This window comes from Cyprinus carpio, unplaced genomic scaffold, assembly GCF_018340385.1.
Source record: "Cyprinus carpio isolate SPL01 unplaced genomic scaffold, ASM1834038v1 S000006580, whole genome shotgun sequence".
NCBI lineage: Eukaryota > Metazoa > Chordata > Actinopteri > Cypriniformes > Cyprinidae > Cyprinus > Cyprinus carpio.
The window spans coordinates 30,222-53,249 of NW_024879235.1; the positions used below are offsets into that span (position 1 = coordinate 30,222).

A 23,028-nucleotide genomic window follows, 5' to 3' on the forward strand; every position below is an offset into this window, starting at 1 on the left:
ATTGAGAAAACAGGTTCATCACAGTGGTCATGAAGAAACTGTAAATCTGCACACTGTTTTCACTCCTGTAGTACAATTGTAGTAATTAGGATACAATATTACTGCAGTTTTTAAGGCTGTTGTCCTGGTTCTCTTTAACTTGTGTTCTTTTGAGTGTTTGTCTGAAACTGACATCTAGTAGATTTTCATTTTAAGAGTTCCCCATTCCTAGTCCAGGAGAGACACTTTCCCACAGAATTTAGTTTGATCTCTAATTAAATGCACCTGAATCAACTAGTCAAGATCTTTGCATTTACTTTAAGCAAGAAAGATGTGTCTAAACTAAACTGAGGAAAATGAAATGAGGAACCTGTTTAACAAACGTCACTCAAACACAGAACCAGGAAACACGGAAAGAGAAAGTGAAAGTGTAGCTGAGCTGTTGTGTGTTTGTGTCTCTGTATTCATGCAGTAAAATGGCAGAAGCCAGATTTTCTCAGGATGAGTTCTTGTGTCCGATGTGTCTGGATTTCCTGAAGGATCCAGTGACCATCCAGTGTGGACACAGTTACTGTATGAGCTGCATTACAGACTGCTGGGATGAAGAGGATGAGAAGAGAGTCTACAGCTGCCCTCAGTGCAGACAGACCTTCAGTCCAAGACCTGCTTTAGCTAGAAACACCATCTTGGCTGAAATGGTGGAGAAACTGAAGAAGACTAAACTTCAAAGTGCGTTTCCTGCTCGAGCTGGAGATGTTCGGTGTGACGTCTGTACTGGAAGAAAACACAGAGCCGTCAAGTCCTGTCTACTGTGTCTGAACTCTTACTGTCAGAATCACCTCGAACAACATGAGAGTTTGTTTAAAGGAAAGAGACACAGTTTGATTGATGCCACTGGACGACTGCAGGAGATGATCTGCCAGAAACATGAGAAGCTCCTTGAGGTTTTCTGTCGCACTGATCAGAAGTGTATATGTGTGCTGTGTACGATGGATGAACATAAAAACCATGACACTGAATCAGCTGCAGCACAGAGGACAGAGAAACAGGTATTTAACACTAGACACTGATGAAATATTGCTGGCACTCATTTCATAAGTGTTTATATCAGCACCATATTAACAGCTCACAGCATTCACGCTGTGTCACGGCACGGTAAGTGAGCACCATGGAAAAAACAGGGTCTGGGTCCAAATGCAGGTTAGAACTTTTAATAAACTGAAACAAAAGGCCAACAAGGCAAAACAAAACAGGTTTGAACTTGATGACCGGTAAACAATATTACATACATAACTAGAAGTACTCGAGATACAATTCACAATTTACAATTAATTCAGCCAGGCAGAGTGGCGAGTGAGATGAGAATATATAGTCCTTGACAATGGGGAACAGCTGTGTGTGTGAGTATGTGACCAGGTGTGTAGAGTTTGGGGTAAATGTGTCTGGGAGAATGGGTAATAGCGCCCTCTGGTGGTGAGAGGGAGAAACACTGGGTCCGGACTCATGACAGGACCCCTCCTCTAAGGAATGGATTCCAGATGTTCCAGAACTCCCACCTAGGGGAACGGCCATGCGGGGGCGGAGCAGGGGGAGGGATGGGGGTCCAGGTCCGTGTGCAGGTGGGGGACCTGGGGACTGAGGCAGAGCTGGCGAGATGGGGACCCAGGGCATAACCAGTGGCCACAACAGTGGTGTATATGTAGCTGCCACCCAGCGAAAACCAGAAATGAGCCCCACCGGCTCTGAAGGATCATGAGCGGGCTCCACCGCCTTGGGAAGGCCAGAAATGAGCCCCACTGCCTTGGGGGAACCGCGAGCGGCCACCGCTGCCTCGGGGGGATCGTCAGCGGACACCGCCGCCTCGGGGGGATCGTCAACGGACACCGCCACTTCGTGAAGGCCTGGAGCGGCCACCACCACCTTGGGGAGATCGTGAGCGGGCACTGCCGCCTCGGGTGGCAACGTGAGCGGACACTGCCGGTTCGTGAAGGCCTGGAGCAGACACTGCCACCTCGGGGGCATCGTGAGCAGACACTGCCACTTTGTGAAGGCCTGGAGTGGCCACCGCCGCCTCGGGGAGATTGTGAGCGGCCACCGTCGCTTCGTGAAGGCCTGGAGCGGCCACCGCCACCTCGGGGAGATCGTGAGCGGACACCGCCACCTTGGGGAGATCGTGAGCAGACACTGCCACCTTGGGGAGATCATGAGTGGACACTGCTGCCTTCGGGGAGATCGTAAGTGGACACCGCCGCTTCATGAAGGCCTGGAGTGGCCACCGCCGCCTCGGGGAGATCGTGAGAGGACACAGCCGCTTCGTGAAGGCCTGGAGCGGCCACCGCCACCTCGGGGAGATCATGAGCCGACACCACCGCTTCGGGGGCATTGTGAGCGGACACCGCCGCTTCGTGAAGGCCTGGAGCGGACCATGCTACCTTGGGAGGATCGTCAGCGGGCTCCGCCACTTCGTGAAGGCCTGAAGCGAGCCCCGCTGCCTCGCAGGGAACCTCCTGGGTAGGCACCTCCACCCTGACGGCTGAGCCGCTCAACTGCAGAGCCAGATTGATGTAGTCCTCCAGCATCTCATCGGGGTGCCAGTATGGCATGAAGGATTTGAAGGGTTTGGCTAGTCCTCCCCAGAAGAAGACCATTAGGCAGGTCTTCACTGTAGCCAACAACCGAGTTGCCCCCATGCAGTCCCTGGCGTAATTCTCGAAGATCCAATCTCCCTGGCAGACATCGAGAAACCTCCCTGCTGGACCCATATTTGCTGGCTGAATTCTGTCACGGCACGGTAAGTGAGCGCCGTGGAAAAAACAGGATCTGGGTCCAAATGCAGGTTAGAAATTTTAATAAACTGAAACAAAAGGCCAAAAAGGCAAAACAAAACAGGTTTGAACTCGATGACCGGTAAACAACATTACATATATAACTAGAAATACACTAGCACTCGAGATACAATTAACAATTAATTCAGCCAGGCAGAGTGGTGAGTGAGACGAGAATATATAGTCCTTGACGATGGGGAACAGCTGTGTGTGTGTGTGAGTATGTGACCAGGTGTGTAGAGTTTGGGAAAAATAAATCCGGGAGAATGGGAAATGGCTCCCTCTGGTGGTGAGAGGGAGAAACACCGGGTCCGGACTCATGACACGCTGTTCATGACAGCAGAAATGAACAGCAGCTGCAAGAAGAGTTTCACTGTTTGCCGAAAAAGAACCGTAAACCTTTCTCAACACAATCTTTCATAAAATAGGATTTGATTAATTAACATAAAAATAATAAAGTGAACTATTCACCCATTTTTTTGACAAATTATATACTTCTTTCATTCAAAGTAGAAGTTTAATGCAGTGACAGATGTCTTTCTGTTCAGTAAATCTGACTGACTCCAGATAATTTTAGTCATTAGTACCTACACTTTGTTCATTTATTTAATGTGTAGAGCCACAGTTTAATTACACAGAAACACTGTCAGTGTGCAGCTCTATATCTGTGTCAGTTTCACTTTTATAACACTTACTCTTGCAAGTGCGAAACAGGTCTTAATATTTATGTGAATTTATGTATGATGGTGTTAAATGATCAATGATCAAATTTAAACCTTTAAACATCAGCTATCGGTTCCACTTATACTGGATTCATCAGTTCACATGATGATTTAGTGGCAGTAGTTTTCTGTGAGATTCACTCTCATCTGTTTGTCCTGCAGAAACAGCTGAAGAAGACACAGAAGACGCTCCAGCAGAGAATCCAGCAGAGAGAGAAAGATCTCCAGCAGCTGAGAGAGACTGTGGAGTCTCATAAGGTGAGTCTGGAGAAGAAGAGAAGTTTGTCTCCGTCTCAGTTCAGACTCACTGAAGCTGAATCACTGTGTGTCCTAACAGCGCTCTGCACAGACAGCAGTGGAGGACAGTGAGAGGATCTTTAATGAGCTCATCTGCTCCATTGAGAGAAGCCGCTCTGAGATGATACGACTGATCAGAGATCAGGAAAAGACTGCAGTGAGTCGAGCTGAAGAACGACTGGAGCGACTGGAGCAGGAGATCAATGATCTGAGGAGGAGAGACGCTGAGCTGGAGCAGCTTTCACACACACAGGATCACATCCAGTTCCTGCAGGTAACACAAATCTACAAGAACAGGGTCAGAGTGGACTTGAGAAAAAGTCATCAATAATGGTCAATCTAATCATACCTTTGAGCTGCTTTTCCTGATCAAATCTACTCAACCCTACAATGAGACTCCATTGATGTGCTTGAGCTGTTAGATGGACATTTATGTTCTAAGCAGATGTTTTATCATCAAAACCGTTTCCTAAAAAGTTCACATATAGTGTAAGTGACAAATACTAGAATCTGTAGCTCTAATGTGATGTAATGAATATGAGAAGAATGAAGCTGATGCTCTGAAAGTGCTGGATTGAGTTACTAAAGATCAATGAAGTCAAATCTGATGTTCCTGCAGGTTATTGAGTGAAGTGTGGAGCTGATGAGTTTGATTTGTGTTTTCTGTAGAGTTTCCAGTCTCTCTCAGCACCTCCTGAATCTACAGACGTAAATGATGATCTCTTCAGTTCTCTCGTCTCTCGTCTGATGCTCTGAGAGAATCTGTCCATCAGCTGAGAGACAAACTGGAGGAATTTCTGCAAAGAGAAGCTCAAGAAGATCTCAGACAGAGGTAAAGTCCTGGAGATTCATTTGCTCTCAGAAACCAGTCCATCATCATCTCATATCATGGAGAACATCATATTAGAAATGTGTTAGGAATAGATACAGGATCATGAGAATCACACTGTTCATGTCTGTTGATTTCCACAGTCACACTCACCAACATTGTTCCCGGAACCAGGAACTACTTCCTACAATGTAAGTCAGCAAGAAAACCAGCAGAAAAACATACTCGGTTACTAACGTAACCTCGGTTCCCTGAGATATGGGAACGAGTACTGTGTCTGTTAAGACACTATGGGAAAAAAAACTTTTTCTCCTGAACTGAAGCCTTTTTTCAATCACGTAGAGAAACTGCATGACCATTGGTTTGTGCAGCGTATTACAAACCAACCAATGGCTCACCAGCAGAGCATCAGAATGGGCTGGGTATCTGGCTATATAAGCGAGCATTCGCCACAGGATTCTCAGGTTACTTCAGCTGAAGCGACAACTGAGTCGTGCAGCTACATAGCACGGCTAGCAATGCAGTACTTGTTCCTGTATTTCATGGAACCGAGGTTATGTTAACCCTCTGAAGTCGATTAACGCGTATATGCGTTTTGGGGTATTTTCTCCTGATAACCCCGAAAAGAACTTAAATTACACTTTCAGTTTTGATCGTACAGATAAGAGCAATACATCAATCGAATCTGTAAAGGGTCTACTTTTTTTTGTATACAGACATAATAACAACAAAACTTTGTGCACTTATAAAATAAAGATAACAAACAAGGAGTGCTGTCTGCAGCCTTTGTCTGCGCTGATCTTCAGTTACAAACGCGTCATTAAAATGAACTGTAACTCAGTGAATCCTCAACACAGAGACATGAGAGAGATATCTATAGAAAGCCTGACATGTCTACTTTTAAACTAAACAAGTGCTGCCGAAAACAAATATTCTGTGATAAAGTAATCCATATGAAAACAACGCGATGTCCGTTTTTCACGTCTCCCTTCATTATCTTCTAATGCGACCACGCCCCCGCGCCGAGCGCGCTTTTGAGATTCAAATGTTTCACTGAAGCGCGCGGCTTTTGAATATGCCCACACAACAGAAGACAACGCAGCGAGACTGTTCTTCTAGTTTATTTTATTTTACTGTTTGCTTCGCGATGAGAGGAATAAGACATAATTCACCCCAAAAAGATGTGATGTGGTTGAGGATTTGAGATTTGGATTTCCTCAGAAAAAAGAATGAAGCACTTTATTCAGCAGAGATCACAAACATGAGTAAGTCTCTTTTTATTTATTTATATACTTGTACTAGTTTTTCACATAACGTGTAAACATTTTACTAGTTAGACTTTTTACAAACTATAATTCCTGACTAAATGTATAATCAAGTGAAATATTTTGAAGTTTCAATAAAACAATATACACTACTATACCATTCAAAAGCTTGATGTAAATAATATAAATGTAACAATAAATGTAACTGTAACAAATGTAACAATCATTGCTGTTCTTTCAATTAATCCCCCCTAAAAAACCTGAAAAAAAAATATTCTCAGCTCTTTTCAACATTAATAATAATAATAATAATGATGATAATAATAACAATAAATGTTTTTTTTTGTAGAAAATAAGATTGTTAAAAGGATTTCTGAAGGATTGTGTGACTGGAGTAATGATGCAAAAAAAATTCAGTTTGAAAGTCAGCTTTGATTTTTTCCTAATAAACTGTTTAACTGCACTCACAAGTGAATATTAAATTATGTTGTGGGATAATTAAATATATTCTAAATAAACTACAAACATATAAAATTATATACATTTATTTTGTCCTCACATTCTTTCTTGTAACTCACCCCTCTCAGTGACACAGCTGACTGAATGGCTCATTATGCAGCTCATTATGCAGGCCTTTGTCTTCTCAGGTGTGAATTCATGATAGTTGACGCCTACTCGCATATGACTTTTACCAACAAAAAAGTGTCTTAGAAAATTTTAATCAATATATTGTTTTCTGTAAGTGAGTAAACAAGATGATTTTCACATCATTTAGAAAAAAAATTCTAGGCTACAAGCTCCAGTTCTCAAAATTCCTGGGAACCAATTTTCTATATGTGTTTTTAATTGCCTTATTCAAGTGATTTAACATTTTTAGTTTTTCACTAACCACGCATAACATTTTTTTCTCAAAAACACAATCATGTACATACATGCTGCTCACATATTATTATAGCCTAGTTTGTGCTGATTACAGTGAGATTAGACTTTAGCCATTTAGATATTTATAATAAACTGAAAAAAGCACAAATGTCAGGGCATGACAAAATTTCTCCAGGCCCCAAAAATACCCTTAGACTCCAGAGGGTTAATAACCGACTACGTTCCCGTTCGATACTACACTTGTACTGCGTCTGCTGAGACGCTATGGGAACACAGAGAGCTTGAGCGTGATATGGCCTAGGGCTCTCTGCCAGATCTGTTTACACAGCACATGTTTCTTCAAGCAGAAAGGATCCTAGCCTGCAAGGCCGGGACTTCCAGGTTATAAAACCTTGCGAATGTGGACGGCAAGGCACAGCCAGCTGCCTCACAAATATCTGTAATGGACACACCACTGGACCATACCCAAGACAAGGCAATGCCTCTAGTCAAATGGGCCCATAATCCAATGGGGCATTGAAGGCCCAAATAAGAGTATGCTAGCGAGATGGAGTCTACTATCCATCTAGAGAGTCTTTGCTCTGTGACCAGAAGCCCTTTGGTGCGGTTAACAAAGTTTACAAAGAGTTGTTCCGACCACCTATAAGGGGCGAATGGTCAATGTAAATTCTCAGAGCTCTGACGGGGCAGAGCAGAGATAACTCTCTGTCCTCTTCAGAGGGAGGAAGCATGGAGAGCATAAGGACCTGTGCTCTGAGCGGAGTGTAGACCACCTTAGATACGCAACGGTATTTGGTAATGCGATATATTCGTATTCACAATTTTGAGCACTCCAGGGTGATTATGAACATGAAATTATCCACCCAAGGCTTCTTGTTTCACAGAAATATAAATATGAGGGAAAACAAATCCCAAATTCCCTTAATCCTCCATCACAATGAGAAAAAGCAAAGAATATATTTATGATGTGCAGCAAAAGATAAATGAGCTTCACAAATTAGTGAAGTGGCTTTAAGAGCTAGAGCAGTGAAAATTCCCATTTCCACCATCAGGGCAATAATTAAGAATTTCCAATCAACAGAAAATGTTATAAATCTGCGTGGAAGAGGACGTGTCTCTACAGTATCTCTGAGGATGTGTCTCTATCGTCCTAATGCACAGTGAGAAGGAGAGTTTGAGTGGCTTAAGTGTCTACAAGGACCACAGCTGGAGAATTGCAGAAAAAAGTTGAGTCTCGGGGTCAGAAAACCTTAAAAAAAATTGTCAAACAGCACCTACATCTCCGCATGTTGTTTGGGAGGGTTTCAAGAAAAATTATCCTAGCTCATCCAAAAACAAACTCCAGCATATTCAGTTAACAGACACGACTGGAACTTCAAATGGGACTGGCTTCTATGGTCAGATGAAACTAAAAAAATTAGCTTTTTAGCAGCAAACACTCAAGATGGGTTTGGTGAACACAGGGATAAAAAGTACCCCATGTGTACAATGAAATATACTGCTGTATTTTTGATGTTGTGGGCATATATTTCTGCTGGAGGTCTTGGACATCTTGTTTAGACACATGGCATCATGGAATCTATCAAATACCAACAGATAAAAAAATCACTAAGTGACTGACTCTTATAATGGGCCATGTTAGGATCTTCCAACCATACAATAATCCAAACACAAACCTCAAAAACCACACAAAAATGGGTCACTGAGCACAAAACCAAGCTTCTGCTATGGCCATTCCAGTCCTCTGATCTGAACCCTATAGAAAATGAGAGGAGTGAACTGAAGAGGAGAAGCACCAACATGGAGCTGGGAATCTAAAGGGTCTGAAGTGATTCTAGATGAAGGAATGGTCCCTGATCTCTTGTCAGGTGTTCTCTAACCTCATCAGGCATTATCGGAAAACATTTAATGCAAATGGAGGTTTCAAAAAGTATTGAACAAAAGGGGGCTGTTAATTGTGTATTAGAGAAAAACATTTATTTCATAATAATATTTCCCCCCATTTTAAATTCTTATTATCCAATGAAAGGTTAGATTTTTGTGATTTTTTTTTAAATAAAAGATCAAAAGGATTAACAATGCAGATTAATTTTCACAGCCTTCTTTGATCATATTTACCAAGGGTGCCAATATTTTCGGCCATAAGTGTTAGACCACACTTTCTCCCAAGTCAGATAATTCCCGATTCCAAACAGATTTGACAGAAAAAAAGCATTGTAATGCGATCAAAAATTCCACCACACACCAAGGAAACAGATGGTCAACCAGAAGATGGTGCGAGGATGCCATATTGTTCCGTTCGCTTGAGAGAGAAAATCCTGTCTCAGTAGAATGGGCCAAGGGGCCGCTACCAATAGCTGAGTCAGCTCTGATAGCCACAGCTGGTTCATCCAAAGTGGGGCCACCAGGTCTGCAGGCGTCCGTGACGCACGTATGGGATGGAACCCCGTGGTTTCAACCAGCACTGAAGGGGGCGCATACAAAGCAGACCCAACTGTAGCACTGGTGATGCTGCCGCCATGAGGCCCAGCATCCTCTGAAACATTTTGAGAGGACGAGTGGTGCAAATCTCAAAAGGAGATCGCCAGCCTCCATACTGCCAGAGCCCGTTCTGGCGCGACTACAGCTCTCATTCGGGCTGAGTCAAAAATTGTTCCCAGGAACGATTTTCGCTGGCTGGGGAACAACGTGCTCTTGGCAGAATTGACCCTGAGTCCCAGGCACTCCAGATGGCTGAGGAGGAGGTCCTGTGTGATACTAGTTCTACCTCCGACTGGGCCAGAATGAGCCAGTTGTCGAGGTAGTTGAGGATGCGGATTCCCATCTGTCTCATAGGGGACAGAGATGGGTCCATGCACTAATGCGGGGGGCCAGAAAGTATGCATTCAACAAAAAGAACCAGTCTCCTTAGAGAATTTGCGCAAGGATCTTTTTCAGCGTAGTCATCCTGAACGACCTCTTCATGTGGAAGTGATTTAGGTGTCTGAGATCGAGGATGGGCTGGAGGCCACCATCCTTTTTGGGGACAAGGAAGTAGTGGCTGTGGAAGCCTCACTCTCTCTGAGCTGGGGGAACCATTTCTACAGCTCCTGTCGCCAGCAAATTCATCACCTCTGAGAGCAGGACGTGTGTGTCTTTGCTCTAAACGGAGGTGGGAACCACGCAGCTGAATTGCGCGGTATTTGAGCGAATTGCAGTGAATAATCTCGTTTTATTGTCTCCAATACCCAGTATGGCACTACAGGGATAGCCTGCCAGGGCTCAGCCCGTGTGACAAGGGGTTGGATTAAATTGAGAGGCTGGTCACCGTATGGGGACCCCACACTCAGAAGAGGAAATTTGCTTTCCCTGAAAATGCTTTGAAAAAATGCTTCACTAGACTTAATGCTCTCATAGCACCTGACCAACTAATACTAGCACTTACCTTTTCTTTTCTTTTCTTTTCTTTTCTATCCTATTCTTGAGAAGAAGAAAAAACCTTGCTATGAGTTCTAGGCTAGACTAATTGAGACTTGTCATGGCACTTGTATACTGTTGTTGTTCTCTCGTTGGTCTGATTGCTTCTATTGTTCTCATTTGTAAGTCGCTTTGGATAAAAGCATCTGCTAAATAATTAAATGTAAATGTAAATGTAGCAGAGCAGTCAGGCCCTGTGCACGCTGCCTCAGCGTGGGCATGGCCCATGCTTGTCCAATTTAAAGCTGTCAGTGATAATAATCATTAGTGACAGCATTCTCTTTTAATCCACCTAAAAAGATCAAACCGCTCTTTAGAAGAGGAGTTTTGATGATTTTTATGTGTAAACACTCTGGCAGATCAAAAATGCTGCTAGCAATCTCTCAAATCTGCTTGTAGCTTTTTTTTTAATATATATATATTTTGCTTTGATCTGCCTAGGAGCATTAAGCTGCTTGTGTAACAAGGGGGGCTGATCCTCATGTGTAACACACACTCGTTTTTTAATACACTGCACAAACCAATGCAGTTTCACTGCGTGATTGAAAAAAAGCTTCAGTTCAGGATAAAAAAGGGCTTTTTCCCATAGCGTCTTAGCAGAAGCAGTACAAGTGTAGTATTGAAAGGGAACTCTCTGAGTGTGTTCATGTTCTTCCTGTAGAAGGAGAAAGAAGAGTTTTATAATTGATGATGTAGATGATGATTTGCACAGATATCTGTTCATCTGTACGGAGACACTGATGATACACTGAATATAAAGAGTTCAGCTACATGAAAAGCTCAAACTGGGGCCGTATGTATAAAGCTGCACTGAGTAAAGTTTTAGTCTAGACTTTAGTCATAAACTTAAGAATAAGAGTGATTCATAAAGGTTCCTGAGTGTTATGACTTGGCCTAAGCTCCTAAATTATTTAAGAGAGCTGGAGAGGTCTCCTAACCTAGTTAGAAGTAACATGATAGCAGCAAAGAGGAGACACACTTTCTCATGAAGATATGATGTATTGGAGTTATATGATGATATGGAGTTGATAAAACAATAAAAACTTCTCAATTCTTTTTATAACTGACCAAGTAAGAAATGTAATAACTTACCCTCTACAGATCAATACTCTAACTGCAGAACTGAAAGAAGTAATTACATTTGTTTCGCACCGGTGATCACACAGTAAGCAGAGTCTGTTCAATATACAGTTTTTATTTTGTTGTTGTTGTTTTTAATTGCTGTGGCGCAATTTTCACAAGCAATTGGTAAATTTTCAAAACTCTTAGTACTAATATCACAACAGATCATCAAAAGTGCACTTTTTTCAAACATTTCAGCATATTTTCACTTGCGTTAGTACAATATACACAATCACAAAATATCCTTTTCACTACACAAAATAAGTGTTTCATCTATATAAATGTTTCGTTCACAGTAACTGCCTTTCATAAAGCTATTACTATCAAACTTTTCATTGATTAGCATGACTTCTCATTCAGTTAAATACATTTACACTAAAAGGGTTTCTAAAGGGTTAAATCTAAGTTATTAATCACTTTTTTGTAAGGGTGGGGGGGGGATGCAAACCCTACAAAATGTACCCACAAAGATGGCAATATCTGAAATCATTGTCCTTTTTTGGGTCCAATGAGGGAAAAAAAAATGTTCGTAAGTGTGGGTTTAGGAGTAGGGATAGTGCAGGGGGAGACGGTATACAGGTGCTGGTCATATAATTAGAATATCATCAAAAAGTTGATTTATTTCACTAATTTCATTCAAAAAGTGAAACATGTATATTATATTCAATCATTTTACACACACTGATATATTTCAAATGTTTATTTCTTTTAATTTTGATGATTATAACTGACAACTATGGAAAATCCCAAATTCAGTATCTCAGAAAATTAGAATATTGTGAAAAGGTTCAATATTGAAGACACCTGGTGCCACACTCTAATCAGCTAATCAACTCAAAACACCTGCAAAGGCCTTTAAATGGTCTCTCAGTCTAGTTCTGTAGGCTACACAATCATGGGGAAGACTGCTGAATTGTCAGTTGTCCAAAAGACGACCATTGACACCTTGCACAAGGAGGGCAAGACACAAAAGGTCATTGCAAAAGAGGCAGGCTGTTCACAGAGCTCTGTGTCCAAGCACATTAATAGAGAGGAGAAGGGAAGGAAAAGATGTGATAGAAAAAAGTGTACAAGCAATAGGAATAACCGCATCCTGGAGAGGATTGTGAAACAAAACCCATTCAAAAATGTGAGGGAGATTCACAAAGAGTGGACTGCAGCTGGAGTCAGTGCTTCAAGAACCACTACGAACAAAAGAAAGCAACACAATGGTCTAAGACAAAAAATTCCTTGTGTCAAGCCACTCTTGAACAACAGACAGCGTCAGAAGCGTCTCGCTTCAAAAAGGGACTGGACTGCTGCTGAGTGGTCCAAAGTTATGTTCTCTGATGAAAGTAAATTTTGCATTTCCTTTGGATATCAAGGTCCCAGAGTCTGGAGGAAGAGAGGAGAGGCACACAATCCACATTGCTTGAGGTCCAGTGTAAAGTTTCCACAGTCAGTGATGGTTTGGGGTGCCATGTCATCTGCCGGTGTTGGTCCACTGTGTTTTCTGAGGTCCAAGGTCAATGCAGCCGTATACCAGGAAGGTTTAGAGCACTTCATGCTTCCTGCTGCTGACCAACTTTATGGAGATGCAGATTTCATTTTCCAACAGGACTTGGCACCTGCACACAGTGCCAAAGCTACCCAGTACCTGGTTTAAGGACCATGGTATCCCTGTTCTTAAATGGCCAGCAAACTCGCCCTGACCTTAACCCCATAGAAAATATATGGGGTATTGTGAAGAGGAAGATGCAATATGCCAGACCCAAGAATGCAGAAGAGCTGAAGGCCACTATCAGAGCAAACCAATCCATCAAAAAACCTGTGGACACTAACAGACTGATCGACTCCATGCCACGCCGCATTGCTGCAGTAATTCAGGCAAAAGGAGCCCCAACTAAGTATTGAGTGCTGCACATGCTCATACTTTTCATGTTCATACTTTTCAGTTGACCAAGATTTCTAAAAATCCTTTCTTTGTATTGGTCTTAAGTAATATTCAAAATTTCTGAGATACTGAATTTGGGATTTTCCTTAGTTGCCAGTTATAATCATCAAAAGAAATAAACATTTGAAATATATCAGTCTGTGTGTAATGAATGCATATAATATACAAGATTCACTTTTTGAATGGAATTAGAGAAATAAATCAACTTTTTGATGATATTCTAATTATATGACCAGCACCTGTAAAACCAATTACTCCTATGGAATGTCACCGTAATGATAGGAAAACCTTTGTGTGTGTGTGTGTGTGTGTGTGTGTACCTACTTACTGTGACCATATTTTGGGGACAAATTGGTACCCAGAAGTAAGCAAAACTTGACAAAATCACCTAAAACCTTCCATTGAGGATGTCTTCATTTGTAAAATCGTGTGTTTTGCAATTTGTGAACATACAGCAGGACAAGGAGAGGAACTGACCAGAGATTGATCAGAGATGTATCAGAAGAAGGGAGATAGATAGCATTAAATACTGCATTTTACATTACATTATGCCCTGTGATACTGTATATAGAAGCACTACCATGGTAAAGACTGCACATTACCATAACTCACCCTTCATCTGAAAAATTAATCTATAATATAGATTTAGTCATATGGGACAGTGAGTAAATTTACTGCATTGACAGTAAACTCCATTCTAGCACAAAACCTTATGGCCATGTCATACCTTCATCACACCTTTTGATAACACACTGGATAAATACATTTACAAAAAATATTACTTTAAACATATATATTCAATTTATTTGATGTAAGTGTATTTTCCAACATGACAATTATTGCCTGTATTACTGTAATTATTTCAGCAACAAAGGTGATTTGAAACATGAATCTTGCATTGTTTGCCCTTGAATGAACTGATTGTTAAAAGTACTAAACTGAAAGAAGTTCATACTGTTGTGTTTTGGTGATTAATTCATATGTCCTCAATACATATCACAGTGATCTTGTGTTTTGAAACATTGATTATATATGTGAAATGAAAATATGCGCAACTACAATGAAATCATGAGATCAGGTTTTGAAAGAATGATTAGTGGTGTTACAAGTGTGATCAGTTTAAAGTTTTGTACTAAGAGTTTTGAAAATGTACACCTTACTTGTGAAAATAGTACCAAACCAATAAAAAAAAAAACTGTACATATAATTATAGATCAGTGGGACAGTCTTTGAATCCAGATCAGGTTTGTCCAAGAAAGTTATTTTGTTTGCTAGGCTTTTGAAAAAAGTCTTAAAAGAGGTGAGGAAGTCACCAATTGCCAGATTTACTGAACAGGTCAAATTAGCGTTAGAGCGCAATTCCATAAAAGTGCTGATGGGAGGGAAAATTCTGTGTGTGATTTACTGACAATGCACACATTCAAAGACAAAGGATTGTTGGCCTTCCTGGAGTTATTGGAGCAAACGATGGAACTCATGTTCACATCACTTCTCCGACTCAAACGAGGAGACCAATATAGAGCTAATTTTCCACCTAAATTCCCTGGAACAATCTGTCCCAGGAAGTTTTTCCCCCCAGACCTGTTGCTCTCTTCATTTCCATCCCGGCCTAAAGTACTGAAAAAATTAGGCAAATGGTCTGGTGACACAGGTCTGCGAGTGTTTTTCAATACCAAGTATGCAAATTTCGGACTTACGTCCTCTGTAATGTGGACTTTGCAAGTTTGACCCGTGATTGTAAACTCCCACGGACAGGATGACGCAAGTCCGGTAACTCTGCAAACAGCAGCGTACTTGATAACGTCAGTCAATTTTCCTAACTGTACTTATAATAAGACAAAATATGATATCAAACACCACTGCCTATGACTTTGTGCTCAGCCAAAACGATATGACTTGGAACAAATAATAGATTCATGACACCAAAGACTGCCCATTAGATTTACCCAAAACAAATTATATCTCATGTTTAACCACTACAGAGACATCAGAGCCAGTGGCAAATGTCAGAAGGACTAGCCGAGTTGAGGCTACACTCAGTGGGAAACATGAGGACTGAGCTACTGCTGATCGCATTGAGCTTACGTCTCCAAAATCGGTGAAGCACATTTTTAAATAGATGCTGTCTTTATAAATAAACTGAAGATTTGAGTTTAAAACAACTATATTCTACTCTTTAAACTACACTTCATGACACAGTAACTGTAATATTTAGAAAATTATGTGAATATGGTGTTGAAATGCAGTGCTGCGTGAGCTCAACCAATCAGCATGCTCAGTGCCCAAGTCCCACCCCTAAAAGTTCCAGACCTTTGAAAAAGTACTACCTCATGAGCAGGGACTATCTGAGGGGCAATTTTTTAGCAAGGAACTTTATTTAGATCCTGGCTCCTGCAGTGGAAACACACAGAGTACTGGCCCAAAGTCCCTAGTTCCTGCGCTGGAAACAGGCTTTAGGATACCTATAGAAAACTATTTCAAAGCATCAGTAATAATTTGTGATAATTTTACACTATGCAATTTTTAAAAATACATTTAAAAATTAAAATATTTCAGTGTCTTAATTAAATGATTTTATTGTAGATACATCAAATGATTGGTGTTGTGCTGCTGTGACTTCACATGGGCAGGCTCACTATTGGCTGATTCAGAGGTCGAGGGAGGCCATTTTGGGTTGACATCATTGTAGTCCTTAGTTCACTACACTTAAGTGTCACTTCAGTGAACACAAAAAGTTGCTTTTAGCTTCTTTATAAAAGGCTCCTTCTCTTAAAAAAGTGCTACTTTTTATTAAGAATTATGACTTCATTCTTAAGACTTAATTCAGTTAAGCTTAACTGTCAAAAATTCTTAAGAGCATTTCTGAGAAGTTTTATACACACGGGCCCAGATTCATAATTCCTGATTCTAATGTGTTTTTATCTCCATCAGATTTCCATCGGCTAACTCTGGATCTGAACACAGTGAATAAATACCTCCGTCTGTCTGAGAGAAACAGAGTGATTACTGACACTAAAACAGTTCAGTCGTATCCTGATCATCGAGAAAGATTTAATTGTTGGCCTCAGGTGTTGTGTAGAGAGAGTGTGGGTGGACGCTGTTACTGGGAGCTGCAGTGGAGTGGAGATAAAGGTGTGTTTATATCAGTGTCATATAAGAGCATCAGCAGGAAGGGAGGAGGTAAAGAGTGCGTGTTTGGACGTAATGATCAGTCCTGGAGTTTGTTCTGCTCTCCCTACAGTTACTCATACATACACAATGACATAGAGACTGATCTCTCTGTGAAGTCCATCAGCAGTAGAATAGGAGTGTTTGTGGATCACAGTGCAGGAACTCTGTCCTTCTACAGCGTCTCTGACACAATGAGCCTCATCCACACAGTCCAGACCACATTCACTCAGCCGCTCTATCCTGGGTTTGCTGTTTATAATGGATCAGTGAAACTGTGTCAGGGTTCAAACCCATTTTTACCAGTAAATTTCCATGACTTTTCCATGACTTTTCCATGACTTTTGAGACTATAATCACATCACTGAATATTGTAATTTGTTTAACCATTATTATCTGTTAATCTCAGGACCTGAATATTGTTCTGAAACTGCTTTGGTCTCAAAAATATGCAAAGATGGAATAAATTGTGAATTAAAAACAAATTAAAGTTACAAAAGTTATTAACACAGTTTTATTAGGTTGGGGTCACAAGACACAATGCACAGATCCAATACTGATACACAATGGTTTTCTTTCTCAACAACTGTTTAAATTCACTTAAGACAAAACTGACTGTGTTTATGAGGACGCTTACCAGGAAAGCCATTTTGATGTCATTTTGTGTGTATTTGGTGGCTTAAGTGCAACAAACTGCATCTACCTCCACTACAAATGATACTTGCGGGTCGGGATGATGAAAGAAAAAGGATTTGCTGAATTCTTCAGTGCAGGACAGGGATTTGGGAACAAGGTTGTACGTGCTCCGCAGGTCCGGGCATACCGTTGGAGCAGGAGGTGAGGGGTGCCATAAGGAGACTGAAATTGTTAATGAAACGTCGGTAGAAATTGGAGAATCCAAGGAATCTTTGCAGTTCCGTAACTGATGGAGGCAGTGGCCACTCCTGAAGGGGCTTGCACCTTCCCCTGGTCCATCTGGATCCTCTCCGGGGTGGATGACATAGCCGAGGAACTGCATGGTGATACGGTGGATTTCTCAAGAGGTGGTATTTCCTGAGTTGCTGGAGGGCTGAGTTACGTGGTGGCGATGTTCGGGCGATATATACAATCATGAAGCAATGGGGAACTCCTGGAACACCTCGTTCATGAATCCCTGGAAGACGGATGGGGGTTGGCTAGGCCATATGGCATCACCCAATATGTGTAGTGGCCTCGGAGTGATCTTCCACTCGTCACCTTCGTCCAAGTTAACAAGGTTGTACGTGCTCCGCAGGTCCAAGTTGGTGAAAATGCAAGTTCCTCCAGGGCTGCCGGGACCAGGGGAAGTAAATACGGCAACTTCACTATTTGTGGAGTTCAGGGCGCAGTAATCCATGCAGGGCCTCAAGCCTCCATCCTTCTTTCCCACGAAGAAGAAGCTGGAGGCGGCAGGTGAAGTGGAAGTTTGGATGAATCTTGATGGAGAGCCTCCCAGATGTACTCCGCCATTGCCTTGCACTCCGGGATGGACAATGGATACACTCTACCCTTGGGGAGTGTGGCTCCAGGCAGCAGATCGATCGCACAGTCCCATGGGCTATGTGGGGGCAAACAGGTTGCTGCCTGCTTGCTGAAGACATCCTGGTATGCCACAAAGTCAGATGGGATCGAGGGTACATCCTGAGGTTCGAGACTTTCGATGAGCGTGGAGCTGATTTGGGGGTTAGCAGGAGCCGAGAGCAGTGTGGGAACCGCGGAGGGACAATTCTGGTGGCAAGCCTCGCTCCAGCAAGTAATTTCACAGGGATCCCATCTGACATTCGGAGAGTGTTGGTTCAGCCAGGGGCATCCCAGGATGATGTCCACGGAGGGTCCCTCCAGTACCAAAAAAGTGATGGTTTCCTAATGCAAGCATCCAATCTGAAGCGTCATCGGGAAAGGCATTTTCTGGGTCACCATTTGCTTCAGAGCAGCTGCAGTCACTCAATCTGGACATCTCTTCAGCAAGTGATCTGATCCAATCTGTCGTCACAGCATTATCTGAAAAACGTTCAGTGGAATACTGGAGCGACATACAAAATCGTGCAAATGAACTGTGTGGCAAGGTTGGCCTAGCATCAGAGAGCACACCACCACAAAGGAGAGATGCCCGACAAAGCCAGCGACTGAAGGACTTTATCGATGAGACTCCTATACACTGTGCTCACAGCTCTGATGATGAGCTGCGCACTGACTGCTTTTATCAAGTTACTGAAAGGCTGGTTAGTGAATTGACGAGACACTTCTCTAAAGATGCAGACGATGTGTTTCACCCCTCACCCAAACACACAAAACATTAAACAAACAAATACTACAATAACACAGACTATTGCCCACGGCACAGTTTTACGGCATCACTGAAGAAAATTTAAAGGCAGAGATGCACCAAGTCCGCCATTTGCTTTAAAGAAAAACAAAACAAGGACACGTGATTAAAAACACTTCTGAATTGCTGTTACTTATGGAACCATATAAAGATGCTTTTATGGGCTTGCACAAACTCATCTTGATATCCCTGACACTTCCTGTGACATCTGTGTCATGTGAGAGATCTTTCTTCTGTCTCTGCCTTTTGAAAACATATCTGAAAAACAACTGTGGGGATGCCCGGAACAGCGACTTGGCACTTTTGACCATCAATACACAAAGAGCGTGTATTGTTCAGCGCATCATTGATGCATTTTCTGTCAACCACAACAACCGTCACATTGTCTTAGTTTGAGACTGTAAATAGTAAGTGATTGTTTTCGGAACTTTGCTGAATAATGATATTTCCCCAGTGCTATGGGTGCACTTTGATGCCATACTGCCCTTGACTGAAATTCTTAAATTTTGTTCAATGAATGTCAATATGCAAAATCTTACTAAATATTGTGCTTGTTTCATTTAATAAAATAAAATCTTAAATTGGGATTAATAAAATAATTTAACATTAAAAACAGAGTAACCAAGTTTTGCTCATATTTATTGATGGTAGTTATTAATAGTATATTGCACAGCTCCCCCTGTGCTCCCCCTGTCAGTGATCTAGCACCCCCTCAGCACCTGCATTCAAAATTTGCTGGGGCCACCCCTGCTGACAGAATAGAATGGAATTGAACACAATAGAAAACAACCTAAAGGATTTAAACTGAGATATTTCCAAAACAAGTGAACTTGTGAATTTTATCGTTATCTAAACCAGGGGTTTTCAAACCTGTCCTGGAGGCCCCCCTGTCCTGCACATTTTGTATGTCTCCCTTATCAGGAACACCCAATTCAGGTCTTGCAGACAGAGATGATCTTACTACTGGTAGATGAAACGGTCTGTTTAACTTACCATTGGAGAAAGCATAATGGCTAACTCGGATCATGTGTCCCTTAATAACCAATCACATTACAGCCTTGACGTCACTGAATATCAGTCAGAGCTGTGTGAAACTCAGTCACTGTTTACGGATCCCATAGGAATGAATGAGAATTGCTGTAAGCTGAATCCCACCTGTCACAAAAAGTCAGTGACTCTTATAAAACAGCATTTTTTTTCATGGTAAACTCTAAAATGATTTCAATCCAAAGTATTGTTTAGTGTAAAACATGTTGAGGATTAGTTGATAGACTGTCGATTAATAAAATGATGAGCTGTTTCCTCTAAAAAACTGTTTATTTAGTGTAGCGAAGCCTCTCCTCCATTGACCTCCATTCAAAAAACGGCCTCTGGTCTACTAGTACTGCCAGACCTGAAGCGTTAGCTTTAACCATTATGCTTTTTCAGCTAATGGTTGCAGGCTTGCCTTCTAGTGGCTTTGTTGCAGTCTCTACTAATGAGTTGATGAGTTGAATCAGGTGTGTTAGATAAGGGAGACATACAAAATGAGCAGTGTTGGGGGGGTGCCCAGGACCAGGGTTGAGAAACACTGATTTAGTTGCACAACGTCTTTATGATCACATCAAACAGGAGACTTTTCAGACATGCACTCCACTTCGCCTTAGCGCAGGTGAATAAGCTTCCTTAAAACTGTGCATGGATTTAAGTATTTGTTATATATAAGTCAGATTTAAGAACACGCCCCATACTATAGAAGTCAATGAGGACCAGCAACGGTTTGAAGAAAGAAATTCATAGAGATTTGGAACAACGTGAGAGTAAGTAAATGATGACAGGGAACGTTTTCAGAACATTCTGACAAGGTTCTCTCAAAGTTACGAACAAACATTCTTCCAGTACCATTACTACAATGTGCATTGTTATCTGGTTCATGCAACTTCTTTCCTGAAATGTTTGTTTGTTTAATGTTAATGTATTTAATTGTTTCTTAACTTTCTTAACTAAAGTTCCTATAATGTTTGCAAAATGATAAATGATGATTGTTCCCTTAACAGCTGCATAAACAAGAAAAAAAAGTTTTTAAAGCATAAAAAAAAACTGGACGTTATAAACATTCAGAAATAACGTTTATAGAATTTAATAGGAACGTTGGCAAAACGTTCTTAGAGCATATTTTTGTTGGCTGAGATACTTCCATCAGTGTTACTTCACAGGAGCTTTTGTGGTCAGATGTTAAAGTCAGCATAAAACAGAAATTATGAATGATATTTCCAAGTCAAACAGCTTATCGAATAAAAAAGCACTGATAGAAAAGAGCCACTGGACCTGAGTGAACACAGGCTCAGCACACCATCATCACTACACAAACACTCACAATACACTTTATGATCAACATAAAGAACATCCTCAGACTGAAGCTTCAACATGATCTGAAGATGATCATCATCTCACCACAGCACCAGCTGCTTCATATTACACACGTGCTGATGGTTGCTAGGCTGTTGATGTGGTTGCTAAGGTGCTGTGAGCAGCTGCTCATTCACACAGCAGCACATCATCAAGCTAACAAACACAATAACCAACAGCAATATGCATACTTCCATAACGCACACGAAAAACAGTATGTGCAAGAGTAGTATGTCTGAATCACAGTATTCATAAAACAGCAGATGTACTGCTTCCGGTGAGATTCTGAAGTGCACATCTGATGCACACTTTACTCTCCCATGAGGCAGTGTGTGAATGAACACTGAGGGACGTGACCGATGCATACGTCTACATTATGCTATAGAACATACTTATTTAACAGATGCCAAGTACTTATTGAAAAGCAGTCTCTACTCAGAGAGAGTGTGATTTGAGACGCAGCCGGAGTGTAGTGCACTGCACATGAACACAGCCGGCACTCGAGTAACAACATGATAGCAGTTCATAAACACAAAAAAAACAAAAACAAACTATACTGAAAAAATACAAACAATGAAAACCTTAATTCATCTTATTATAAGCATTCATCTGATAATGAGCCTGCAGACAGAGAAAATTATGAAAGGTTTGACGAGCAGTTCATATTCATCATGTGCTGAAAAGGTTTATTTTAGTAGTTGTTTTATTTTAAGATGTAAAAATGAAATTATATTTGATTCAGACTGCACTTAGCAAAGCAAAAGAATTCAACTCACTTTAATTTTAAAAAGTGCAAGTTTTATGTGTAGTCTCTCAAGGGCTCATAATTGCATTAAAATAATTCTAAAAGAATGATCAAAATGCTGTGTAGAGTAGTTTTAAGTTGACTCAGTCTGCAGATCTCATAGAAAGCTGTTTAGCGTATGATGGGCACAGACTCTGATTTTAGCTTCAGACCAGGGTTAGGACGTCAGAGATCAAACAGTGATATTTTGGATGATTTGAGCTGATTTTAGACACATATTGTTTTCATCGGTCACACATCTCCTCCCAGCAAGCCGTGTGTTTCTGCTTGAGTTTGTTGTGTTCTGAGTGACTTTAAATTCTGCTAGTGTGTGATCCTCAGTCGTTTAGTGTGTGATGGACAGTTCTAACTTGTAACTATTCACAAAGTCTGCAAGTGTGTGAAGCCTAATGCTTTAAAAGTGTATTCCCCGTGTATTCCAGCCGGTCAGCTTCTGAATGATCTCCTCCAGTAATCAGAGATCCAAGCTCCTCACATCTAACGCTCTGACTTGGTCATGAACAATATTAATAGAACCTACATTCAGAATTATCTGGTCTTTAATATGTTTGCAAAATGTTAACAAAACATTGTTTATACTCAAATATTTTTTTCTGAAATGTTTTAGTGGGACATTTCAGAACGTTCAGAGAAAATCAACACTAACATTTAAAAAGTAACGTTCCTACAATATTTGCAAAATGATCAAATGGAATGCTCGCTTGATTGGATATAATAAAAAATGTTTAAAAGCAAATAAGAAATACCAATTTCATAAGTTAACAGCGAAACGTTAGAACACAGCTTTTGTTATTATCTGGGCTGAAAAGAGTAAATCATAATCTCACAGTTTCTCTGTGTGTTGAGAGCAGATCTGTGATTAATGATAACACATCTGTGATGACAGAACTGTGTTATGATGCAGTAACGGTGCTGTCTGAGCCCTGTGACACCGCAGGGTGTGTAACTACAGTCAGCACACACACACACACACACACACACACACACACACACACACACACTGATCAACGGTC

The 23,028-nt window shown here is 41.3% G+C and overlaps 1 protein-coding gene across 1 annotated transcript; it reads left to right on the forward strand.

The window, feature by feature from the left end:
• The first annotated feature begins 4,415 nt into the window (after positions 1-4,415).
• On the forward strand, positions 4,416-16,911 carry LOC122144035 (tripartite motif-containing protein 16-like protein). The gene is made up of 4 exons (XM_042754668.1): positions 4,416-4,442; positions 4,604-4,655; positions 4,796-4,843; positions 16,242-16,911. The coding sequence occupies exons 1-4, from the start codon at positions 4,416-4,418 to the stop codon at positions 16,817-16,819; spliced, it is 705 nt and encodes a 234-aa protein (XP_042610602.1). The 3' UTR covers positions 16,820-16,911.
• The last annotated feature ends 6,117 nt before the right edge of the window (positions 16,912-23,028 follow it).